Source organism: Pseudorca crassidens, chromosome 18 (genome assembly GCF_039906515.1).
Source record: "Pseudorca crassidens isolate mPseCra1 chromosome 18, mPseCra1.hap1, whole genome shotgun sequence".
NCBI classification, from domain to species: Eukaryota; Metazoa; Chordata; class Mammalia; order Artiodactyla; family Delphinidae; genus Pseudorca; species Pseudorca crassidens.
The window spans coordinates 54,998,903-55,026,215 of record NC_090313.1 but is presented as its reverse complement, the minus strand read 5'-3'; the positions used below and the strand labels follow the sequence as shown (position 1 = coordinate 55,026,215).

Genomic DNA, 27,313 nt, shown 5'->3' with positions numbered 1-27,313 from the left:
AGGAATGCAAGAGATTTCTGTGCATTAATTTTGTATCCTGCTGCTTTACCAAATTCATTGATTAGCTCTAGTAGTTTTCTGGTGGCATCTTTAGGATTCTCTATGTATCGTATCGTGTAATTTGCAAACACTGACAGTTTTACTTTTTCTTTTCTGATTTGTATTCCTTTTATTTCTTTTTCTTCTCTGATTGCCATGTCTAGGACTTCCAAAACTATGTTGAGTAATAGTGGCAAGAGGGAACATCCTTGTCTTGTTCCTGATCTTAGAGGAAATGCTTTCAGTTTTTCACCATTGAGAATGATGTTTGCTGTGTGTTTGTCATATATGGCCTTTATTATGTTGAGGTAGGTTCCCTCTAGGCCCACTTTCTGGAGAGTTTTTATCATAAATGGGTGTTGAATTTTGTCAGAAGCTTTTTCTGCATCTATTGAGATGATCGTGTGGTTTTCATTCTTCAGTTTGTTAATATGGTGTATTAATTTGCCTATACTGAAGAACCCTTGCATCCGTGGGATAAGTCCCACTTGATCATGGTCTATGATCCTTTGAATGTGTTGTTAGATTCTGTTTGCTAGTATTTTGTTGAGGATTTTTGCATCTATATTTATCACTGGTACTGGTCTGAAATTTTCTTGTTTTGTAGTATCTCTGTCTGGTTTTGGTATCAGGGTGATGGTGGCCTCAAAGAATGAGTTTGGGAGTGTTCCTTCCTCTGCAACTTTTTGGAAGAGTGTGAGGATGGGTGTTAGCTCTTCTCTAAATGTTTGATAGAATTCACCTGTGAAGCCATCTGGTCCTGGACTTCTGTTTATTGGAAGATTTTTAATCAGAGTTTCAATTTCATTACTTGTGATTGGTCTGTTCATATTTTCTATTTCTTCCTGGTTCAGTCTTGGAAAGTTATACCTTTCTAAGAATTTGTCCATTTCTTCCAAGTTGTCTACTTTATTGACATAGAGTTGCTTGTAGTAGTCTCTTATGATGCTTTGTATTTCTGTGGTGTCCATTGTAACTTCTTTTTCAATTCTAATTTTTATTGATTTGAGTCCTCTCCCTCTTTTTCTTGATGAGTCTGGCTAAAGGTTTCTCAATTTTATCTCCTCAAAGAACCAGCTTTTAGTATTATTGATCTTTACTGTTGTTTTCTTTGTTTCTATTTCATTTATTTCTGCTCTGATCTTTATGACTTTTTGCTTCTACTAACTTTGGGTTTTGTTTGTTCTTCTTTCTCTAGTTCCTTTAGGTGTAAGTTTAGATTGTTTATTTGAGATTTTTCTTGTTTCTGGAGGTAGGATTGTACTGCTAAAAACGTCCCTCTTAGAATTGCTTTTGCCACATCCCATGTGTTTGTGTTTTTTACCTTTTTTTCCCTGTAATTGATTTCTAATCTCATAGCATTGTGGTCAGAAAAGATGCTTGATATGATTTCAGTTTTCTTAAATTTACTGAGGCTTGATTTGTGACCCAGGATGTGGTCTATCCTGGAGAATGTTCCATGCACACTTGAGAAGAAAGTGTAATCTTCTGTTCTCGGATACAGTGTCCTATAAACATCAATTAAATCTGTCTGGTCTGTTGTGTCACTTAAAGCTTTTGTTTCCTTATTAATTTTCTGTGTGGATTATCTGTCCATTGGTGTAAGTGAGGTGTTAAGTTCCCCCACTATTATTGTCTTACTGTCAATTTTCTGTTTTATAGCTGTTAGCATTTGTCTTATGTATTGAGTTGCTCCTTTGTTGGGTACATATATATTTGTAATTGTTATATCTTCTTTTTGGATTAATCCCTTAATCATTAGGTAGTGTCCTTTCTTGTCTCTTGTAACATTCTTTATTTTAAAGTCTATTTTATCTGATATGAGTATTGCTGCTCCAGCTTTCTTTTGATTTCCATTTGCATGGAATATCTATTTCCATCCTTTCACTTTCAGTCTGTATGTGTCCCTAGGTCTGAAGTGGATCTCTTTTAGACAGCATGTATGTGGGTCTTGTGTTTGTATCCTTTCAGCAAGCCTGTGTCTTTTGGTTGGAGAATTTAATCCATTCACGTTGAAGGTAATTATTGATATGTATGTTCCTGTTACCATGTTTTTAATTGTTTTCAGTTTGTTTTTGAGAAGTTCCTTTAGCATTTGTTGTAGAGCTGGTTTGGTGGTGCTGGATTCTCTTAGCTTCTTGTCTGTAAAGCTTTTGATTTCTCTGTCAAATCTGAATGAGATCCTTTCTGGGTAGAGTAATCTTGGTTGTAGGTTCTTCCCTTTCATCACTTTAAATATATTGTTCCACTTCCTTCTGGCTTGTAGATTTTCTGCTGAGAAATCAGGTGTTAACGTTATGGGAGCTCCCTTGTATTGGTCGTTTTTCCCTTGTTGCTTTTAATAATTTTTCTTTGTCTTTAATTTTTGTCATTTTGACTACTATATGTCTCAGCCTGTTTCTCCTTGGGTTTATCCTGCCTGGGACTCTCTGAGCTTCCTGGACTTGGGTGGCTATTTCCTTTCCTATGTTAGGGAAGTTTTCAACTATAATCTCTTCAAATATTTTCTTGGGTCCTTTCTCTCTCTCTTCTCCTTCTGAGACCCCTATAATGTCAATGTTGGTGCATTTAATGTTGTCCCAGAGGTCTCTTAGGCTGTCTTCATTTCTTTTCATTCTTTTTTCTTTATTCTGTTCAGCGGCAGTGAATTCCACCATTCTGTCTTCCAGGTCACTTATCCGTTCTTCTGCCTCAGTTATTCTGCTATTGGTTCCTTCTAGTGTATTTTTCATTTCAGTTATTGTATTGTTCGTCTCTGTTTGTGTGTTCTTTAATTCTTCTAGGTGTTTGTTCTTTAACTCTTTGGGGTCTTCGTTAAACATTTCTTGCATCTTCTCAATTTTTGCCTCCATTCTTTTTCCGAGGTCCTGGATCATCTTCACTATCATTATTCTGAATTCTTTTTCTGGAAGGTTGCCTATCTCCACTGCATTTGTTTTTCTGGGGTTTTATTTTGTTCCTTCATTTGGTACATAGTCCTCTGCCTTTTTATTTTGTCTGTCTTTCTGTGATTATGGTTTTCATTCCACAGGCTGCAGGATTGTAGTTCTTCTTGCTTCTACTGTCTGCCCTGTGGTGGATGAGGCTATCTAAGAGGCTTGTGCAAGGTTCCTGATGGGAGGGACTGGTGGTGGGTAGAGCTGGGTGTTACTTTGGTGGGCAGAGCTCAGTAAAACTTTAATCCACTTGTCTGCTGATGGGTGGAGCTGGGTTCCTCCCTGTTGGTTGTTTGACCTGAGGTGACCCAGCACTGGAGCATACCTGGCTCTTTGGTGGGGCTAATGGCAGACTCCAGGAGGGTTCACCAAGGAGTACTTCCCAGAACTTCTGCTGCGAGTGTCCTTGTCCCTGTGGTAGCCACGTCTGCCCCCTGCTTCTTCCGGAGTCCCTGCAATACTAGCAGGTAGGTCTGGTTCAGTCTCCTATGGGGTCACTGCTCCTTCCACCTGGGTCTTGGTGGGCACACTACTTTGTGTGTGCCCTCCAAGAGTGGAGTCTGTGTTTCCCCCAGTCCTGTCAAAGTCCTGCAATCAATTCCCACTAACCTTCAAAGTCTGATTCTCTAGGAATTCCTCCTCCCGTTGCTGGACCTCCAGGTTGGGAAGCCTGACATGGGGCTCAGAACCTTCACTCCAGTGGGTGGACTTCTGTGGTATAAGTGTTCTCCAGTTTGTGAGTCACCCACCCAGTGGTTATGGGATTTGATTTTATTATGATTGTGCCCCTGCTACCATCTCATTGTGGCTTCTCCTTTGTCTTTGGATGTGGGCTATCTTTTTTGGTTAGTTCCAGTGTCTTCCTGTCGATGATTGTTCAGCAGTTAGTTGTGATTATGGTGTTCTTGCAAGACACAGTTCTTGTCATTTTTTTTCTTTTCCTTTGTGCTTCCTCTAGTTTCACTTGTTCACAGGGTGCTTCATGCACAGGCCTCACACCTGGCACTTCACATCAGTGACTATTGAGAAATGGCTGATCTGACATCTCAGCTTGGCGGGCTGGCAAACAGTGAATAATTTTTAAATATAAGTATGTTTCATTTGCTAAATTTGGCATCCTTAGCCGTATGCACTGTGTGTAGTGAGTGAGTGGTCAGTAATTGTTCAGAGAATGAATTTATATTGCATTCTGATGTTGGCCTTATGAAGTTGGCAGGGTGTAGTAAGTATTTTCCTTCTTAGTTTTACAGGTGAAAAGAAATTGAGGTTCATGGACTTAAAATGCCTTCCCCAAGTTCACAAGTTACTAAATTGTTCAGTGTGGCCCAGGAAAAATACTTACCCTTCTGTAAAGCAGTTGCTTCTTTTCATAGGTTTTTCTGTCTGGACTGAAGAATTTATATTTGTAGGATATATTCGGGAGGATGATTATTTTTATTGTCCTAACCCGAAGTAATATATATTACTTTGTTAAACTTCCAGTTTTTAAGCTGTGTTTTATGGGAAACAAATGGAAAGAATTGTACTTAATTATATCTTAATGTAAATGATGAAATTTTTGAATCTTTTTTATACAGCAGAGGGAGACAATGTTAAAATACTGAAAATCTTTCTCTGGGTTACTGAGTCTTGTTTAGTGATGACACTAAAAGGGAAAAATAGTAATTTGCTTTTCATACGTTTGCAGGCGTCTTGAATCATTTATGTGGTTGGATAAAAGGGTGCATTTTGCTTGGGAAAATATTCCTGAAATTAGAGATTCTGTAAAATCTGTGGTTTAAAAGGGCTATTTCTTTGCCTTTTGAGAATCCTGTTTTCTTTCTCACCTTCAAATATGCATGTTGCGGGCTTCCCTGGTGGTGCAGTGGTTGAGAGTCTGCCTGCCGATGCAGGGGACACGGGTTCGTGCCCCGGTCCGGGAGGATCCCACATGCCGCGGAGCGGCTGGGCCCGTGAGCCATGGCCGCTGGGCCTGCGCGTCCGGAGCCTGTGCTCCGCAACGGGAGAGGCCACAACAGTGAGAGACCTGCGTACCGCAAAAAAAAAAAAAAGAAATGCATGTTGTATATTTATGTAATAATAACCATTGGTTAAGTGTTATTAATTCAAACTAAATCTAATTTGCAATGAAAAGAGGAAGAGGTAGTATCCTTAAAATACTGAAATAGCATTTCTTAACTAAATTTTTTCTTTTTTCGGGGGGGCTGGTGCCGCACTGCTCAGCTTGCAGGATCTTAATTCCCTGGCAGGGATTGAACCTGGGCCCTGGCAGTTAAAGTGCTGAGTCCTAACCACTGGACTGCCAGGGAATTTGCTCAATTAAATGTTTTACAGTGTAATATGTAATATGTTTTTCTTAGTCAGAATTCATATTTTTTTAGTACCTTTAGTAGTTATTTCTACGTTCTACTGAATACCAGCTTACATATCTGCCTATTAATCCATTTTTTTATTAAGAAGCTGTAGTGGTTCTTTTATTTCATTTTGTTAATATCGTGACAATATTCTCTTATCACAATCACAGGATTATAACTTCAGTAACAGCTATGCTGTGAAATATTCATTTTAAAGATTAATATTCACTCCCTGTAAGAAAAAATTAGAATTCTCAGAATCCTTTGGAGTAAATTTGCCCTTGTGGAAATGTTCTTGTGTTCCTATTTTTAGTCAAAGTAATTTTTTGTATTGTATCAATATAAAATATGAAGGCTTTTAACTGAAATTGTGGGAAATAAAAATGTGTGTCTTAGAGACAAAGAGCCCCCTTCTGCCTTCTTAACCCACTGACATTTGAGAAGTTTTAAAATTCCTTTACTTGATATTCATAGAAGAATCTTAATTATGATATAATGGGGTTGGAGGTGTCCCGGCAGGATACTACTGCTTTTTGAAACACACAGATGTGTGTGGGGTTTTGGATTATTGTTTTGTTATGCCTTTTTGATATGGTCGTGGTAATAGGGTTTTTTTTGTTGTTGTAGTTGTTTGTTTTTTTAAATAACTTTAGTTGCTGATATCCACAAATTGTAGAGCTGCCTTTTCTATTAATGTGTATACATTTATTTTCAAAAGAAAAGGATTTTACTGTCCATACTGTCTGTAGCTGTCTTGTTAAACTTATTCATTATGGGTATTTTTTTTATGCCCTTAGATGTTTTACAGCAAAGTATTTCATGATAGGCATTTACTGTAGCTTATTTAGCCAATGCCATGTTGTTTGACCTTTGGAGAATTACAGTAGGTAACTGTTTTGATTGCTGTGTATTATCCCATGTAATCCTCACAGTTACTGAATGGTGTAGGTATTGTTATTACCTTTTTACAGGTATGGAAACTGAACCTAGAGATGTAAAATAATTTGCCCAGATTTTCAGCTAATTGTAACAATGATGAAGATATTCATAATAGCATTCAGTTGTTACTTGCCAGACACAGTGCTATATTGTTTTCATACGTGGTTTTATTTAAGCCTCAAAAGAATCCTAAGTGAGGTAGACCCTATTAATCCCATTTTACAAGCGAAACTGAGGCTCAGTGTGATTAGTCATACATCCAGCAAGTGGCACCTATTTGTGACTCTTTTGGAATTACACAACTGACTGTTTTTGACTTGTCCTCAACCTCTGCTTATTTCTGAGGAAATAAAATAAGTAAAACTTCTAGCAGAAAAAGACACTTCCAGCAGGTTACTCTATTTATTGGCTCTCTCATCTCTAAAATATAGGTGGTTTTCTCTTCTCACTTTCTGTTAAGTGAGATGATATATATGAAGCACTTAGTACATGGGGTATGTAATAAGTGCTCAATAAATATTACTGCTATTATTATTTAATACTGATGATTTAGTTTTTATTCAGGTTTTTATTCAGGTTGTAAAAGCAATAAATGCATATCATAGAAAATTTGGAAAAATATAAGTGAGCTGAGAACGTAATCAGTCTCATTACTGATGACATTTTGGCATACTTCCTTCCAGATAATTAGATATTTCCCAAAACTTAGGTCTGTCACTACAGATGATGGATGCTGGAATTTTTTGTTTATGGGAATGTGTCTTCTGATTGATTTCTTCAAGAGGAATAGAGGTGGTGGTCTTATGCACCAGCATAGTGCCTGGCTCACAGTAGGTACTCAATAAATACTTGAACTGAGCTTCTAGAACTTCGGAGAAGTTTATTCAGTTCCTCTTCATTCATTACCATCTTTTGCATTAAAAACAATTATAGGGCTGCCCTGGTGGCGCAGTGGTTGAGAGTCTGCCTGCCGATGCAGGGGACACGGGTTCGTGCCCCGGTCCGGGAAGATCCCACATGCCGCGGAGCGGCTAGGCCCGTGAGCCATGGCCACTGAGCCTGCGCGTCTGGAGCCTGTGCTCCGCAACGGGAGAGGCCACAGCAGTGAGAGGCCCGCGTACCACCAAAAAAAAAAAAAAAATTATAAAATGATTTGAGTGTAAAAATAAAGACAGTAGATATGCAGTCTGGCCTCAGGGAAGACCGAGCTATTCTAATATTGGACAGAGGGTTTTGGTACAGCAATTAAATATACAAAGAGCTGACTGAGAGAATACTGGAAAAGCTGCATTCTAGAGATCAGGAAACATTTATTGACTGCAGACTTGAAACAGATGGTTCTCAGAAGTTTGCCAGAAAAAAATGTTTACCAGTAAACTGCACAGCCCTCTAGTCTCTGGGAAAGATTCCTTCACCATCAATTTGTAGTAGTAAGTGGGAGGTCACTTACCTCTTTTTAAGAAGGTAGTGTCTGGAAGAGCCTTGACCCTTTAGAAGTATGACTTTTCTTTAAACCTGAAGTTCCATTCATTGGAAAAAATTAAACTCTCTGCTGTGCAAAGGAGACCTTAGAAGTGGGTGGTAGTACACATAATATTGAAAACTGACAACCCAACAGAGGAGGGATTCTTATTAGTAGTTTGTGAATGCTGCTTTGGGATATTACGGCACATTGAAAGCCTTCCCTGTGCATATGAGAGCAACATTCAAGCAAACTACCAAAGGTTTGTTTGTTTGTTTTTTAATTGGAGTACAGTTGCTTTACAAAGCTGTGTTCATTTCTACTGTACAGCAAAGTGAATCAGCTATACATATTCATATATCCCTTCATTTTTGGATTTCCTTCCCATTTAGGTCACCACAGAGCACTGAGTAGAGTTCTCTGTGCTATACAGTAGGTTATAAACTACCAAAGTTTTAAGTTAACTTTTAAATTATTTTTGACTTAAATAAAAATAGAATGGCTGATTAATGGTCCCAATAAAAATATCTGAAATTGTACTGGTGGTAATTTGAGAAGTATCTGTCAGAATCATTTTTAAAAGCATATATAAGCATTAAAAGTGAAGTAGGTGTAAAAAGGAACTCATAGAATATTAGTCTCTCCCCCCTTTTACCTTTTAAAAAAGCTGTTTTAAATGGTTTATTATGTGCACCTCTTTTAATGAATGGATTAAGTATAATTTCAAGTTCAGGTCAGCATGTCTCAGTTGAAACAGGTTGTGACTTAGGGCTTTGGCTTTATAAAGACCTCTTTGTTCATAGTGCACAATTATTTAGGTTATAGAGGCTTTCAGAGATGTGAGTGCTCTTCATGTGAAACAAGGGACTTTTTATAGATGGTGCTTAGCTCAGGAACACGTGTGAATATAGGGTGCCCCGTGGCTGAGGTTAGTTAAGGATAGTTTTGATGTACACACTGTTTGTGAGGTCTTCATTTCTGGATGAGTTGAAAATTAAAGGAGCAAGATGCAGTTTTAAATTTTAGTATAATATTAATAGTCCTTTTCAGTAACTATTTCTGTGTCATTGCAGCTGTTGGATTTCTGACCCTTTTTGATAAATATCCCAGCAGTGACAGCTTAAAATAATCAGAGTACTTTCACTTAATACTGTGTATGAGAAAATATTGATAGTATTTTACTTTATAAAAGTTAATCATAGTTCATTTTAGGGAATTCTGGAGATCCTTTTAAATGTTTGATTTTATTTATGTAGAATTTAAACATGTAAATTACATTAAAAATGCTAATTGTTTTGCCCCTTTTCTAGTGAGATTTGTTTCCTGCTTTTCTCATGAAAACATTTTTTGTTACATTTCTGTGCGCCTTAAAAAAATACCCTTCCATTCCATCACTTCATATCTGACTGAAAATATTGGCAGATTTCTTTTAGTGTTTTGTTAAAGTATTTTAAAATGCACATTTTAAGGATTCTCCCCCTAAATGCTGTTGGTAGAAAGATTACCAGTAATTGTTAATTTAAATGATTCATCTTCCCCAAAGGGGTCAAAGAACCAAAGTGTGACACAGTAGGCTTTTCTTTTTGTAAAGTCTGTCTTCTGGGTGTTTTTCTACTTACAAAAGTAGTAATTCTTTTCTTAGAAAAAACATTAGAATATAAAATTCTAATTTGATTCGTAAACCATTTGCATAATAATTATAACTGTGTTTATCATCACTGTAAATGCTTATTTTTGCTAGGCTAAAAATGAGGGCGAGAGCATTATTTGAATAAGGAAAGCATAAGGTAAGTGCTATGCCAGTGTATGTTACGGTTAAGGGTAGATTCTAAGGGAGCAGCCTTGATTAGAGAGTTAAAGATGCTTTTAACATTTCATTGTAGTAAATGGCCTTAGTTTAAGCCTTCCGAAGCTCCTCATGGTCTGTAAAAAATATGTAAAAATGTTAGCATAACTTGTGTTACCAAACCAGGTCCATCTACCCAGTGCACAGCAAGCCAAACACTGGGACACCGGGGTTTGCAAAAGGGAAAGGGTTTGTTCGTGAGGCAGCCGAATGAGGAGATGGGAGAACAAATCTTGTATCTGCCTCACCAGAGGTGAGGGGCTTGGGATATTTATGGGATAAAGAAGCAAGGTGGTCTGAGGTGTGGGAAACGATGATGAAGTGAGGTCATTGGTGTTCTGTGTAGGCATATCTGAGTTACATGCTGCTTCGTGGGATGCATGTTCAGAAAATGGCGTTAGCATGATTTGGGGGGTGAAGATTTTTGCCCTCTGATGTCAAAAGGTCATCCATGAGATACTCGAGACGGCCCAGTTGAGTGGTCAGTGGTCTTGACTGGTTTGAACTGGGCAAGAGTAGCTCCATGTTCCTGGAAAACAGTTACCATTACTATAATGCCCCATATATCAGAGGTGTTTTATATAGAGAATAGTTAAAGGAGTCTTGTGATATGTTGTTCAGGTTACATGAAACTTGGAGGGTATGCAGTTTGCAAGAACAATTAAAGTGAGCTTAATCAGTGAAGGCAGGTTACAGGATGTTATTTATCAAGCAAGTTATAGTTTAAGGGATCTACCTGGTGACTGCCCTCAGTTTCACTTGTATCATTTTTATACAATGGAATGAATTTCTCTACTCTAAAACAGGTTAATGTACATGGAAATATAGTAATTCCTTTAGAACATGGTTTCTCAGTGGTGGGCACTGTTAACATTTGGGGCTGAATAATGCTTTATCATGGGAATTGCCCTGCATGTTATAGGATGTTTAGTAGTACCCCTAGTCACTCCTCACTCCCACCTCAGTTGTGATGACCCAACAGTGTATCCAGACATTGCCAGATTTCCCCGGGGGACAAAATTACCCCTGGTTGACAACACTGCTTTAGAAGAAAAGCATGTGGATTTCAAGACTCTTAATTGTAGTTTATAGTGTGTATGTATATTGTTTTTGAAGGGTGGCTTTTAAGTAGAAACAAAATAAATGTTTCAAGTTTTTCGAATTTAACTTGGTATAGTTTAAGGAAACTGTTTGAGGACACTGTTCTTATAAAACATTGATAAGTTAAAGAAATTGCATTTTTTTCACTGTTTTGTGTATTTTACATTGAATAATAGATTTTATTTGGTGTTTCCTCTAGATTGAAATTAAAATGAAAAAGCCAGAGGCTGTGAGATGGGAAAAGCTAGAGGGGCAAGGAGAGGTGCCTAACCCCAGACGGTTCATAACAGGTTTGTTTTCTGGCCTTGATGAGCTTTAAATTCATACTGTGTTATATAGTTGAAATTAAATAGTAATGAGTATTCTATTTTCATTATTTATGTTCCCAAGATAAGATACATTGAATATAAGGAGGTTGCTCTGTAATGAAAACAGAGTATTTCTTATGATGGTTCTAACTTCTTAAACTCCATAAGAATACAGATAAATGGCAGCAAAAGCCCAGAGGGAATTGGGATTTATTGTTTATCATGTCAGTTTGTGATGTCAGTTGGGGGTTGTTTGCTTTTGTGTGTTGGCCTTTCCTATTTTTTCTTTCTGTGTTTTACGTGAATTAGTAGTTTACTCTGCTGATGTATCTCCTCCTCTTCCCTTCTCCCCTCTTATTTATTCCTTTCTGTTTCTTCTAATTATGTCAACTCTAATTTCCTGGAATTTCAAGGCTTCACAGTGAAAAGTATCTAGCCCATTTCTCCCTCTCTCTCTCTGTCTATGTCTGTATGTCTGTGTCTCTCTGTCTGTCTCTCTCTCATGTTTTGGCTGTGCTGGGTCTTCGTTGTGGTGTGCGGGCTTCTCTAGTTGTGTGGTTCAGTAGTTTTAGCACACAGACTTAGTTGTGCCACGTGGGATCTTGGTTCCCCGACCAGGGATCAAACAGGCCCCCAGCATTGGGAGCGCCGAATCTTAACTGCTGGACCATCAGAGAAGTTCCCCATTTCAGTATATTTCTCTTTTTTTTTTTTTTTATAAATGTATTTATTTATTTTTGGCTGCGTTGGGTCTTCATTGCTACATGCAGACTTTCTCCAGTTGTGGCGAGCAGGGGCACTCTTCATTGTGGTGCACGGGCTTCTCGTTGCGGGGTCTTCTCTTGTTGTGGAGCACAGGCTTCAGTAGTTGTGGCTCATGGGCTCTAGAGCGCAGGCTCAGTAGTTGTGGCTCACGGGCTTAGTTGCTCCGCAGCATTTGGGATCTTCCCAGACTGGAGATCGAACCCGTGTCCCCTGCATTGGCAGGCAGATTCTTAACCATTGCACCACCAGGGAAGTCCCTCAGTATATTTCTAAGAGGTGGAGGCAAACAGCTAATGAAGGCCTAAGGCAGGCTTAGGGGTAGAATAAGGTTGATTGCTTAACCCTTTAAGGGACAGACTATGTTGTGGTCAGTTCTGAGCATAGGCAATAGGCACATAGGTATTTTTCTAATGGAATGATTAATCTGTAGGACACACTTAGAACTTCAGTCTAAGACTATTTTATAGCAATGGCCTCATTAATGAATGGAGAGAAATTTCCTTTGATTAGAGATAATGTTCTGATTTGATGACTGAAAAGAGGTAACTCTAAGTTTCAGCTACTTTTAGATTTTTCACTGCTTTCTTCTATAAAAGAAAATATAATTTCCTTATGGCACTTTGTAGAAAACACTAAGTTAGCCAACAGATCATTTTTAAATTTTATTTTGAAATGATTTTAGATTCTAATAGAAGTTGCAGAAATAATAGAGTTCCCATGTACCCTTCACCCAGTTTCCCTGCATGATAATATCGTAACTAACCTATAGCATGATTAACAAAGCCAGGGAATTGACACCAATAGATAATTTTTAAGAATTGAAATACTTCAAGTTGGTATATAAGCTGTTTATTAAGCTTCTGCTTCCCACTTTATGTGAAAGGTATAGTAAAGATATTATGCACTCTTCTTGGGGCTGACTCCCAGATACTTTTGGATTGAGGTTTATATATAGCTTAAAGCATTTTTTAAAAGAAATATCAACACTTTTAATATAGTATCTCACCTAAGTCTAACAGCAGCCCTGATATTAGGTAGCCTAGTATTGTTCTTCCTATTTTACAGGCTCAGAAAGGTTAAGCAACTTGCCTAAGATTACCTAGCAGTTTTCATTGTCTGGGACTAAATCCAGCCATTTAGAGTCTGGCCCTGGTTCTTCTACCCCATGTGTGATACTGCTTGTTGCTGCATTTTTAACAATGGGAAGTCTCTGCTGACATGAGTATCTTTGCAGTTATTTGATATCAATATTATAGTGAATAAGCAAGGAAGTTAGGTTACCTGTCTCTCAGTAGTTCATCTACCATCTCTACAGGTGTTAACTTTTTTCTGAGATTAAAGATTTTTTGGTGTTATAGTTACAAACTCTCTAAACTCAGTGCCTTGGAGATTCAAGATGCTATTCCTCCTGACCTGTTATATTTTTGTGAGGAGTTAATATGCTTGTCAGAGTTTTGACAAGCTGGAGACTGCAGATAAAGGCAAGTTGATTAACCTATCTGGGTCAGCTTTCTTATCTGTGAAATGGAGATTAGAACTGTGCTCCCATCTGGCGAATCAGTGTTAGGATTAATTAAACCCATGTTTCCTAGGTTCTTAATTTACCATGGCACGCATGTTTTTGTTTTCCTGGCTAGTAGTGAAAATGTACAGAAGATAGAGGAGATTACTTGTAGAGGAAGGATAGATAAAATTTGGAAAACAGTATGCTTGCCCTGAATAAAACTGTGGTGTGCTGTGGTTTTGTTTTGTTGTGGGGTGGGGGTGAGATGAGCAGGGAGGGAGTTGGTTTACAGGTGAAGAGAAAGGATGGAAAAGCAGAATGAACAATTAGTAGTTTCTCAACTATTTTGAGAAAGGGCATATATAGAGCTCTAGGCAGCAGTGCAAGAGGGACGTTTAGAGTAGCATTCATGTGTCCTAATATACTCATAGGGAAGTTTTGAATCCATTTTTTTTTAAAGCTCTATAGCTGTACTGTCCAGGGTAGTAGCTGTGGCTACTGTACCTGTTGACTACTTGGAATATGACTAGTCTGGATTGAGATGTGCTCTAAATGTAAAATACCTACCAGATTTTGAAGACTTAGTATGAAAAAAAATATAAAATATCTTAATATTTTTATATTGATTTCATGTTGACCTGATATTATTTTGCATGTATTAGGCTAAATAAAACATATAATTAGGATACATTTCACCTGATTCTTTTTAGTAATGTGGCTACTAGAAATTTTTAAATTATGTATGTGAGTCGCATTTGTGGCTTACATTATATTTCCATTGAATAGTGGACAGAACTGCTCTTACAGCTCTTAGGTAACTGTTTAGTTACCTTTTAATTATTTGTGTGTGAAGATCTTGATTCCCTTGGTCTTTGGGGCAGTGTTGGCAGTGCCTGAGTCCCTGGGTTCGTTGCCTCTCTGGCTGCAACCAGCCTCTGTTTATCCCAATGTGCCCTACAAATATTGTCATTTTCTATGTGTGCATGATGTGGGCGCTGAACTCTAGATCATCAAGTGTAGTATTTTTCAACATTCAGGAATTCTTTATTGTTTTCTCCTACTGAAGTAATCTAATATTTTTAATGTGGGGAGAGGATCGAGTCTTAACTCACTGGCAGATGGCCTGGCAGTTCAATACTTTCAGCTTATTTCTACTCTGAAAGATACAAGTACCTCAGGAAAAGCCACATTTTTAACGTTTATTAAAACTGTTTAGAGAAATTTGTTAATGAAGCATCTTTTTAAAAAATTACTATTTTTAGAATTGTTTGTACTATCTTTGCACCTGTTTTGTAAACATAAAAGTTCCTGTATGCTTCTCACCCAGTTTCTCTTATCATTAACATGAAGGATCTGTTTTTTAATCTAATTTTGCATAATGTACCAAAAGTTTACACTTTGAGTTATTTTGCTCAAAAGAAATTCCCAGATTTTACATTATGCTAACTGATTCAGTTTTTAGAAGTGTAAATGTTAATTATTGATTTATATATCAGAAAGACATTTAGTACAAACATGAAATTCAGTGACTTAAAACTATTTGCTAAGATGTTGTATACATCATGATCAGAAAGTTACATATGCTTGACATAATCACATGTTGATTAATCACTTTTGTCTTTTTTTACTCCATAGATATAAAGAACCTGTATCCATCATCATCTCATTATACAAGAAATTGGGATAAATTAGTTGGTGAGATCAAAGAAGAAGAAAAGAATGAGAAGTTGGAGGGAGATGCAGCTTTAAACAAATTATTTCAGCAGATCTATTCAGATGGTTCTGATGAAGTGAAACGTGCCATGAACAAATCATTTGTAAGAATATAAACTTTAAGAAAATCTATTGTAGTAGTAAATTTCACAAATTAAAAAAAAATAAGTATGTAATTTGAGATCAGATTGCATGTACTGTAGTTGGGAGACCATTTTGAATGGACTTTGTCTGAACATTTGTTCTTGCTCTAAACGTAGAGTAATTACTGAGGAAGTTGGGAACTTGTGGAGGAGGTGAGAAACAAATGGTATATTCCAAATAAATTTTTTCATCAGGGAGTTAGAACTTGGAAGTCTTAAGAAATACCAAGGTTATAGTGAGTGGATGATATAGAGTTATTTCAGTTGGATTTATCACAATAGCTGAGTGAGCTTCCGGTGTTTACCTTCTGGTATCGTGTATAATCTCAGTGTCAGATGAAGAATATAGAAGGGAAACTTCCAGAACAGTGTTTGCCAAGTAGAAGGTGCACATTAATTATTCATTGGTTTGTTAATAATTTCTGTATTGATTAAGAAAATTCAGGCTTTTTGCCAGGGCATGAATACCACCTGAATTAGGCATCAGGTTCTGAGATTTTAATGACTAGTCATCACTATAGAACCATGTAGATTTTGCTTGAAGCTGTAATCATTTGACTTTTACCCGTAGCTCTGGAAATGTCACTGTCTTCTTTTAAGGTGTTGATATTTACAGTAGAAAGTTAAAGTTAATATTTAATAATTAACATATAGGTAATAAGTGTGTTTGTGGCTCAGATATTCCATGTAAGTTACCAAGTGGTAACTGATCATGATTATGCTTTTCACTATTGCCTTATAAAATTGTTTTTAATTAAACTTTTTATTTTGAGATAATTGTAGACTCACATGCAGTTGGAAGAAGTAATAGAGATCCCTTATATCCTTTACAGTTTTCCCCAGTAGAAACGTCTTGCAGAATTATAGTATTACAACCATGATATTGACAGTTAAGATAGAGAACATTTCTTTTTTATTTATTTGTTTATTTATTTATTTTGGCTGCATTGGCTCTTCGTTGCTGCACGTGGGTTTTCTCTAGTTGCGGCTAGCGGGGGTTTCTCTTCGTTGAGGTGCGCAGGCTTCTCATTGCAGTGGCTTCTCTTGTTGTGGAGCATGGGCTCTAGGTGCGTGGGCTTCAGTAGTTGTGTGTTTTACTGGATATACCTAAGTATTGGGTTCTTTTTTTTGAGTGATTATAGATGGTATTATATGTTTAATTTTGGCATCCATGTGTTTGTTGTTAGTATCTAGAAATACAGGGTTTTTTTGTTTTGTTTTTAATGTTTATCTTGCATTTATCTTGTATTTACCTTGTTGAACTCACTTACTGGTTCTAGGAGATTTTTTTTGGTAGATTCTTTGTGATTCCTTGTGATTTTCTATGTAGACAATCGTATCTTCAAATAGGGACAGTTTAATCTCTTGCAATTCCTATACACTAACAACAAAAGATCAGAAAGAGAAATTACAGAAACAATTCCATTCACCATTGCAACAAAAAGAATAAAATACCTAGGAATAAACCTACCTAAGGAGGTATTTCAGATAGGGACAGTTTAATTTCTTCCTTTCCAATATGTGTGCCCTTTATTTCCTTTTATTGGCTAGAACTTCCAGCACTATGTTGAATAAGATTGGTGAGAGTAGACACCGATGCCTTGTTCTCCATCTTAAGAGAAAAACCATTCAGTCTTTCACCATTAAGTATAATGTTAGCTGTAGGTTTTTGTAGATGCTTATCAAATTAAGAAAGTTTTGCTCTATTTCTTTTTTTCTGAGATTTTTATCATGAATGGCTGTTGACTTGTCAAATACTTTTTCTGCAATATTTCTGCATGTGGTCAATATGATTAGGTGATTTTTTTCTTTAATTTGTCAAAGTGGTGATTTTATGTGATTAATATGATTGATTTCTGCTTTTCTACTGTTGAACCAGCTTTGCATCCCTGGGATAAACCCCAGTTGGTCATAGTGTATAATTCTTTTTATATATTACTCAATTCTATTTTTAAATACTTTCAGCATTTTTGTGTCTATATTTATGAGGCATGTTGGTCTACAGTATTCTTTTTTGGTGCTTTTTCTGGTTTTGGTGTCAGGGTAATACGTCATAGAATGGATTGGGAAGTGCTCCATCCTCTTCTTTTTTGGGGGGAGGGTATTTGTAGAATTAGTGTTGTCTTTAAAGATTATTTAAACCAATGAAGCCATCTAGGCCTTGATACTTCTTTATTTGGGAGATTTTAAATTATGAATTTCGTTATCCCAGTAGCTTATAGGACTCTTCAGGTTGTCTATTTCCTATTGAGTGACTTGTGGTAGTTTGTTTTTGAGGAATTGGTCCATTTAAGTTGTTAGTGTTGGTAGGGTTCCCTTCAACTTTGAAGGGAACTGCAGGGTCTTTTGATGACTGCAGGGTCTGTAGTGATAACCCATTTCATTCCTATAATGGTAATTTGTGTCTTTTTTTTTTTCCTTTGTCTTGCTAGGGTTTGTCAATTTTATTTACTTTTTTTCCCCCAAAGAATCAGCTTTTTGTTGATCTTAAATTTTTCCTCCTATTTTTTTTGTTCTAAATTTCATTTATTTCTGCTTTTAATTATTTTCTTCCTTATGCTTACTTTGGGTTTATTTTGTTATTCTTTTTTTAATAGGTTCTGTGGATATGAACTTAGATTATTGATTTGACCCTTTTTCTTTTTTCTGTTATATGTGTTTATGCTATAAATTTCCCTCTCAGAAGAATTCAGCTGTCTTCCACAAATTTTGATGTTACTTTTTCATTTTTATTCAGTTCAGTATATATTTTGATTTCACTTGAGACTTCTTATCCTAAGTATATATTCCACTTGAAAAGCATGTATATTCTGCTCTTGTTGAATGGAGTGTTCCATAAACGTCACTTAGATCCTGTTGATTGATACTCTTGTTGATTTTCTGTCTTACTGTTCTACTGATTGAGAGAGGGTCTTCAGCTATAATTGTGGATTTATTGATTTCACCTTTAAGTTCTGTCAATTTTTGCTTCACATATTTTGCAGCTCTGTTGTTTGGTTCATATGCATTTAGGATTGCTGTATTTTCATGGTGGATTGACCTTTTTATCATTATATAATGTCATTCTCTAGCTCTGGTAATTTTCTTTGCTTTGATGTTAATATAGCTGATTCTTATGTCTTTTGGTTAATTTTTGCATGATATATCTTGTTCCGTCCTTTTACTTTCAACCTTGCCTAAGTCGTTTTTTAAACATTTTAAATTTTATTTTAACAATTTTATTGGAGTATAGTTGATTTACAGTGTTGTGTTAGTTTCAGGTGTACAGCAAAGTGATTCACTTATATATATTCATTCTTTTTCAGATTTCTAAGTCATATTTAAAGTGAATTTCTTTTAGACAGCATGTTGGGTCATGTTTTTTTAAATTTATTCTGCCAGTCTCTTTTAATTGATGCATTTGGACCACTTAACTTTTAATGTAATTATTGGTACATTAGGACTTACTTATGTCTACCACGTAAGTTTTCTGTTTGTTCTGTATTTGTTTTTCCTGCCTTCCTATGGGTACTTGAACGATTTTTAGAATTTCATCTTGATTTATCTATAGTGTTTTGTAGTGTATCTTTGGTTGCTCTAAATTTTATATTAGCTATATTATACTTAGTTTATCATAGTCTACTGGTGTTATTTTTTTTGACACTGAATGACGTATAGAAACCTTACCTCCCTTTATGTCCTTTTACTTTTTCTCATTTATAATTTTCTTAAATAATTCTTCTATATATGTTTAGAAACCACATCATACAGTGTAATAATTTAGAAAACATAGAGGAAAAGCAAACTCTATTGCATTTATCTATATTGTGACCTTTTTCTTTCTTCCTTTCTGACTTTCAGGTTTCCATTGTTTGTTTCTTTTTTTTTCTTTTTAAACTCCTGAGCACATTGTCTCCTCTCATTTTTTTTTTTTTTTTTTTCTTGCGGTACGCGGGCCCCTCACCGCTGCGGCCTCTCCCGCTGCAGAGCACAGGCTCCGGACACGCAGCCTCAGCGGCCGTGGCTCACAAGCCCAGCCGCTCCGCGGCATGTGGGATCCTCCCGGACCGAGGCACGAACCCGCGTCCCCTGCATCGGCAGGCAGACTCCCAACCACTGCGCCACCTGGGAAGCCCTCCTCTCATTTTTTAAAAAAATATTTATTTATTCATTGTATTTTTGGCTGCATCAGGTCTTAGTTGCAGCATGCAGGATCCTCCGCTGTGGCTTCTGAGCTCCTCATTGCGGCATGTGGGCTTCTCTCTAGTTGTGGTGCTCAGGCTCAGTAGTTGTGGCACGTGGGCTCTGTAGTTGAGGCACGCTGGCTCTCTAGTTGTGCCCCACATGCTCAGTAGTTGGCCGCACACAGGCTTCGTTCCCTGACCAGGGATTGAACCCGTGTTCCCCGCACTGGAAGGCGGATTCTTAACCACTGGACCACCAGGGAAGTCCCTCCTTCTGTTTGGAGAACTTCCTTTGGGCATTCTTTCAGAGTAGATCTGTCCATAACAGATTCTTTCTATTGACAAGGATTTCTTTGGGTTTATACTGGTTGGGATTTACTCAGTTTCTTGTATCTATAGGTTTATGTCTTTTGCCAAATTTGGGATCTTTTCATTCATTATACCATTGAGTACTTTTTCAGACCTTCCTTCTTTGTTTTCTTCTTCCTGGAACCCAATGACACAGGTATTGGATATTTTGTTACAGTACTATACATTCCTGAGAACCGTTCATTTTATCTCTGTTTTGTCTCTGTCATTCAGATTGGGTGATTTATATTGTTCTGTTTTCTGGTTCACTGATTCTTTGCTCTATTCTCTCTATTCTGGTCTTGAGCCCATTCACTGACGTTTCTATTTCAAGTGTATTTTTCAATTATAAAACTTTCATTTGGTTCTTCTTTATGTCTTCTGTTTCTTTACTGAGGTTTTCTATTTTTTTTCATTTGTTTCAAGCTAGTTCATAATTCTTGTTGAAGCATTTTTACCCTGACTGCTTTAAAAATGTGTCAGATAATTTTAACATCTCTTTCATCTCTGTGTTAGCATCTATTGATTGTCTTCTCTTTTTAAACATATAATCTGAAATCTTCCTGGTTCTTGGTGTTTTTCACCAGTGCCAAGTGATATTCAGTTGAAGTCTGGACATTTTCATGTTACAAGACTCTGGATCTTATTTAAACCATCTGTCTTAGATGGCTTTCTCTGACAACCCCTCTGGCAAAGGAAGGGAAGTCACTACCTCACTATTGCCAGGTGGAGGTAGAAATCCAGGTACCCCACTCTACCTCCGTTGACACCCCAGGACATCTCCTTGTTACTGCTGGGAATAGGTAGGAATTCTAGCTCCCCACGTGGTTTCCACAGACACCACAGGCAACAGAGGAGGCCGGTTTGTGATAGCATAGCATGGGTGGAAGTTTAGGCTCTTCATTTCAGCCTTCACTGGCCTGGGTGGGGATGGGACCAGTTTTTTACTGTGGTGTTTAGCTAGAGTGATTATTGTCTAAAAGTTTTCTCTCTTTCTGTTTGTCTTTGTCCATTGGCTAGAGAAATAAGGCTTTTGTTGGGGCTTTTTTTGTTTGCACCCTTTGGCATTTCCAGCCTCTTCAGTTCCAGCTCTTGGAAAACATAAGGCAAAAAGAAAACCCAAAGAACTCACCACCGTGTTGTTCCTTGGGTCCCAAGGTCCCTAGCTGATTTGTCTTCTTTTCACCTTTTAGAGTTGTCTTATATTTGTTATTTATATAACATACAAGGTTTTTAGTTGTACTTAGTGGGAAGACTAGGAAAAAGTACACTCACTTAATGCCTCCAAAAGGAGAAATCAGGGTTTTGTTAGTTTGTTTTGCCACGCTGGGCAGCTTGCAGGCTCTTAGTTCCCCCACCAGGGATTGAATGTGTGCCCCCTGCAGTGGATACGTGGAGTCCTAACCACTGGACCGCCAGGGAATTCCCTGAAATAGTTTCAGTGTTGACTTTTAAGAACTTCTGGACAAAATAGTGTGTGAGATTTCAAAGTTATATTAGAGAATCTGTGTCCATTTTCATACAGAAACTTTGCTAAGTGTAACTGAACCATACGTATGCATAAAGTAAGCCATCTGTTTGGCAGCATTGACCTGGAACATACCAAGGGCTTGCTTCTGTCTTTGTGGGGGAATACAGGCATACCTTGGAGAACTGTGGGTTCAGTTCTAGACCACCATCATAAAGCAAATTTTGCAATAAAGTGAGTCACACTTTTTTGGTTTCTCAGTACATATGAAAGTTATGTTTACACTATGCTGTAGTCTACTGAGTGTGTAATAACATTATGTCTAAAAAATAATGCATGTACCTTAATTTAAAAATTCTTTATTGCTAAAATATGCTAGCTTTATCATCTCAGTCTTCAGCAAGTCATAGTTTTTTGCAGTAGTAGTATCAAAGATCACTGATCACACATCCCCATAACAAAGATAATAACAGTGAAAAAGTTTGAAATATAAGAGAGTTATCAAAATGTGACAGACATGAAGTGAGCACGTGCTGTTGGAAGAATGACATCAATAGATTCACTTTTTGCAGGGTTGCCACAAATCTTCAGTTTGTAAAAAATGCAGTATCTGCAAAGTGCAGTAAAGTGAAGCACAATAAAAACGAGGTCTGCCTGTACAAAGAAACAGACTCTATCTTAACTCTGATCTCTCTGTCTAATTGGGCAAAAAGATCAACATATACAGAATAATCATGGAAGTGCTCAGTTGCACTGCAGTCCATAAGAAGAAAGGGGAAAATAAATGTCATCAGCAAATATGATCAGATTATAAATTAAATCTGCTTCGTTTAGTTCTCTTAGGAGTAGTTATTATATAAACTTGTCCCATTTTATTCAGTATTTTATTTGCAGCCTACTGTGTGCCAGGCTACTGCACTTAGATCTAGGATATAAGTATTGGTAAAATATGTTTCTTTCCTTTTAGAAACTCTCAGCTTTAGTTTGGAGCCACGGGTGGGAAGCAGGTATGAGAAGGCAGATTCGTAAAATTTTATCAGTGCAGTGTCATAGACAAGTCCTACAGGAGTAGCTAGAGTCCTGACTAGGGTCAAAGAAGGCCACAGAGAGATGGTGACATGTCATGTTTGGAGGATAACTAAAGACATAAAAAGAACCGGGACAGAGGAGAGCATCCCGTGCAAAGGAACCCATGGCTAGGAGCTCGGTAGAGAGTGTGGGGCATTGGGATTATTTTGAGACTCCAGTGTAATGGTAGCATATGTAACTTTATACATTCACCAGTAACATAGCTGATTATTTTCAAATGTTTAGATTTTAACAATTTTCTATTCTTTGCTGTGATCCAAATGAATTTTTATTGCATTAACAGTTACAGCTTTATTTTTTAAATGTATTTATGAATATGCTAGGTTTGTTAGTAGGTGTTATATTCAGTGGGTAGTAAATAGATGACCAGTGCTTTACTGAGACACTAACTTTATGTGTCTGTGTATGTATGTACCTTGATTTAAAAATAATTCCAGCATACACTTGTGTACATTTGACAGAGAGAGAAGGGTCTCTTAAAGTTCTCTCCAACTAGAAAGAGTTTACTTCGCAAAGTCTTCACTGTGCTCAGCAAAAGAGATGACATTATCGTTTTCTTTGGGAGCCAATTTCATTGGGTTGGCCAAAAAGTTCGTTAGGTTTCCCCAGTAAGATGGCTCTAGTAGTGCTTAGTTGTCTTTAGCTTCATTCGAAACAGTTTTGTTAGATTGTATTGTGACAGCTGTCATATCAGGGTGCATTTTTTTAAAACTTATCAAAATTAGTGAATTTTTGTGTAGCTATTTTAATATTGAAGATGGAAGGAAAAAAGCAACATTTTCTGCATATTATGCTTTATTATTTCAAGAAAGGTAAAAACGCAACTGAAACACAAAAACAGATTTGTGCAGTGTATGGAGAAGGTGCTGTGACTGATCAAAAGTGGTTTGTGAAGTTTCGTACTGGAGATTTCTCACTGGACGATGCTCCATGATTGGGTAGACCAGTTGAAGTTGATAGTGGTCAAATCGAGACATTAATTGAGAACAATCAATGTTATACCATGCGGGAGATAGCTGACATACTCAAAATATCTAAATCAAGCGTTGAAAATCATTTGCACCAGCTTGGTTATGTTAATCGCTTTGATGTTTGGGTTCCACATAAGTTAAGTGAAAAAAACCTTGACTGTATTTCCGCATGTGATTCTCTACTTAAACGTAATGAAAACGTTCCATTTTTAAAACAAATTGTGATGGGCAATGAAAAGTGGATGCTGTACAATATTGTGGAACAATATTTCGCTTGTGGGGCAAGCAAAATGAACCACCACCAACCACACCAAAGGCCAGTCTTCATCCAGAGAAGGTGATGTTGTGTATATGGTGAGATTGGAAGGGAGTCCTCTATTATGAGCTACTTTTGGAAAAGCAAACAATTGATTCCAACAAGTACTGCTCCCAGTTAGATGATCTGAAAGCAGCACTTAATGAAAAGCGTTCAGAATTAGTCAACAGAAAATGCATAATCTTCCATCAGGATAACACGAGACCACATGTTTCTTTGATGACCAGGCAAAAACTGTTACAGCTTGGCTGAGAAGTTCCCATTCATCCACTGTATTCACCAGATTATTGTACCCTTGGATTTCCATGTATTTCGGTCTTTACAAAATTCTCTTAATGGAAAAATTTCAATTCCCTGGAAGACTGCAAAAGGCACCTGGAACAATTCTTTGCTCAAAAAGATAAGTTTTGGGAAGATGTTGCCTGAAAAATGGCAGAAGGTAGGGGAACAAAATGGTGAATACATTGTTCAATAAAGTTCTTGGTGAAAATGAAAAATGTGTCTTTTATTTTTACTTTAAAGCTGAAGGGACTTTTTGGCCAACCCAATATTTTCATCTGAAGGTGGTTTTTCACATATACCTCTGTGCTGATTAGCAGGGAGACATGTGCTTTATATGGCAGTGTGTGTGGACATGGTCCTCCTACCTAACTAGAGTTTCCTTTTCAGATTTTCACACGATATGGTAACTTATCTGGAAAGCCTGAGGTTAAAACAGAATATTGTCTTGTGTATATTGAGCCAAACATAGCTTATATTGGGGACTCTGTGCTTGGAATGTTTTTAGAAAAATATTCTGTTTTGATTACATGGACCAATAATTAATCTATTTTTATTTTTTATTGCAGATGGAGTCTGGTGGTACAGTTTTGAGTACCAACTGGTCTGATGTAGGTAAAAGGAAAGTTGAAATCAATCCTCCTGATGATATGGAATGGAAAAAGTACTAAATAAATTAATTTGCTGTCACTGTATTGCGTATGTTCAGCTAACGCCCATTGTGTATTAATACTGCATTCTTGAATTTTGAACACTGAGTACATCTTTTTAAAGGATTATACCTCTTTACCTCTTTGTGCTTTAGAAATTATTTTCCTTCAAGTGTTCTAAGAGTCTAATGAAGAATGAAGATCATGTTTTATCACTTTTGCCCTTAAGGACTTCAGATATGCTGAAACGGAATGAAATATCATTTGCTACTAGATAGATTAATTCTTCCTAGTTGTGGGAGTGGAGAAATTGTTAATGGGATATCTTGGGTTATTGCCTTATTTTTGATGCAGTATTCTGTTAATAATTTATTAGACGTGGCAACTTTGGGTGAGCATAGATTTCTGAATTTCAGTGTTAAATTGTTTGCTTTTAAAAACTGCTTTTGAATGGAGTTGTAAATACAATTTTTCTATGAAGAAGTTTGGTTTATTTACCTTTTTCTTAAGTTTTTAATGAAAACTTTGAGAAATTATTTATCACAGGGGATTCCCATTTGATTATTTTTATGGGAAGTATTTGTAATTGCACTGAGAATTTTGGTCCTTACCCTTCAAATTCCTGTATAAAACATTGACACCTGTGTTTATCATGCTGCAAATTTAACTGTACTGAAGGCTAATCTGTGAAGCGGGGTCCAACAGTAATTTAGGAGAGCCCAACTCCACTTCTTGCTGCTTTTGCCACAGCAGGATTCCTGAAATTACAAGACTGGTGGTTTGGTTTGTTTTTTTTTTCTTCTTTTTTTCTTTATTAGAAAATCTCTCTTCTTATAGCCCCATGCTTTTGGTGGTTTAGGGCAGCTACTGAGAGAGTAATATGTATACATTTAGTATCTATTCTGTTTATAGAGTAAATAGATAACCATGGGAATACAAAAACTAAAAGACATGATCGTTGGCTTCAAAGACTTTATAATCTAGCAGAGAGAGAAAATTAACATTCAGGAAGGACTTATGAATGGTTGAATGGTGAACTTACTACAAATACAGTTTTTAGATAGAAAAAATATCTATCTGTGATTAAATGTTCTGTGATTAAAACTATTGACAGTCTAAGCTGTTATAAAGCAAAGGTCATGGATGACCTGTAGGTGTGATTCCTTATTGTAATTTCGGAACCATAGAGGGTGGTGTCTATTAGGTCTCACTAACATTTTGTGGCAAGGAAGTACTCTGTACCCTCATAGCTGAGGATAGGGTAAATGGGGAGCAAATTAGCCGCCATCTCCAAAAAGACTGGGAATTCAGCCTCTTCCTTCTAGTCATTTGACATGTGTAGGGGAGTTCATAAGGAAAAAGTGGTGGGGTGATACCAGGTCATGCCCAGACCTGCTGTTACTGCTTGTTTATGCATGTAGGGGTTTTCACTTGTCCTTCTGCCCACTTAGAGTTACAGGCTACTTTTTTTGATCTTGAACACTGAAGGAAAAGGCAAAATTAAGTTCTTGCATGTATGAATTTCTAAAATTTTCTCCTTAGGAAACAAGATAGTGATTATGTTAAGTTTTCTCAGTACCGTTAGTCCCCAGGGGTAGGGAGGCTCTTCTACAGAGATGGTAAGTCAGGGGCATACCCCAGAGACGAGACTCCTGGCTCTAGCAAGTCTCTGCCACCCACTAGCTTTAAAATCTTTAACAGGTTTACAGCCTTCCTATGTTTTATTAGTTCCTTTATCTGCAAATCCATAGGGTCTTAAAGTTTAATTAAAAGTCCATGATTCTAAATAAGGAAGCATTTCTGCCTCTTAAAAGCAACTTTTTTCTTTCTTAGGAATGACACTATTATAATAGAAGTTGGGTTTTTTTAAAAGGTCTAGTACTAGTTTTGCTTTTATTTTAAAGGATACACTGTCTAAAGTGTGTTTATCTGTTGTCTAGATTTGCTTAAGGATGTCTGATTCAGGATTTTGCTGAGCCAAATGGAGTTCCTAATATACATGACTATGTTATATTACAGTGTTACCTTGTCTAAATACAATAGGTTTATGGGTAAAGAAGGGAATTTTGAGAAGTAGGTTAGACTGCTTGCCCTAAAGCACCACTCTAAAGTACTGCTTCTCTTTCACCATTCTAGACAATGAAAAATTGTGAGTCCAGAAAGTTAAAAAAACTTCATTTTGAGCCTTTATCTTTATTCTCTGCTATCTCAGCTTGGCTATATTAATTGGTTCCACTTTCTTTCTAGACTCCCATTTCCTTCCTCCCTCCTTCCCTCCCCCCTTCCCCCCTTCTCCCACATGGCTTTCAGGATCTCAGTTCCCCCACCAGGGATTGAACCCGGGTCATGGCAGTGAAAGCCCAGAATCCTAACCACTAGGCTACCAGGGAACTCCCTAGACTCCCATTTTCAGTTCTCAAATCTTGGTTCTCTTTGTGCTCTAGTTACCCTTTTGTTTCTTTAGAATGTACATTTTTCTCTTAGTATTTATTTTCCTTTTTGAGGTTCAGTCTTGGAATACATTTTTTTCTATCTTTATATGGAATGGAAGAAAAGGATGGTTTGCACTAATAACTACAGTTCTCCCGCACTCCATCCCCAGCCCCAAAATTTCCATTCCTTTGATTTGAGATATTCACTAACTGCAGAACATTGAATTGTTATTGTCTCCTTGAGTCTGGAAAAACTTTTATTTTCTTAGCAGGCTAACTATATAGGACAGGGAGAAAATAATTGACCTGTCCTAGATAAATTTTTTAGATAAATTTCAAATATTTAAAATGAAGCTATGGGCTTCCCTCGTGGCACAGTGGTTAAGAATCCACCTGCCATTGCAGCGGACACGGGTTCGAGCCCTGGTCCGGGAAGATCCCACATGCCGCAGAGCAACTAAGCCCTTGCACCACAACTACTGAGCCT

General features: G+C 37.1%; 1 protein-coding gene across 1 annotated transcript in view; it reads left to right on the top strand.

Moving 5' to 3' along the window:
- Nucleotides 1-24,434, top strand: part of SUGT1 (SGT1 homolog, MIS12 kinetochore complex assembly cochaperone) — a 43,018-nt gene extending 18,584 nt beyond the window's left edge. Inside the window, exons 11-13 of the mRNA XM_067713210.1 lie at nucleotides 10,877-10,967; nucleotides 14,890-15,071; nucleotides 24,314-24,434. Coding sequence (XP_067569311.1) covers nucleotides 10,877-10,967; nucleotides 14,890-15,071; nucleotides 24,314-24,415 — 375 coding nt within the window. The 3' untranslated portion in view covers nucleotides 24,416-24,434. The remainder of the gene's footprint in view (nucleotides 1-10,876; nucleotides 10,968-14,889; nucleotides 15,072-24,313) is intronic.
- Nucleotides 24,435-27,313: the final 2,879 nt, after the last annotated feature.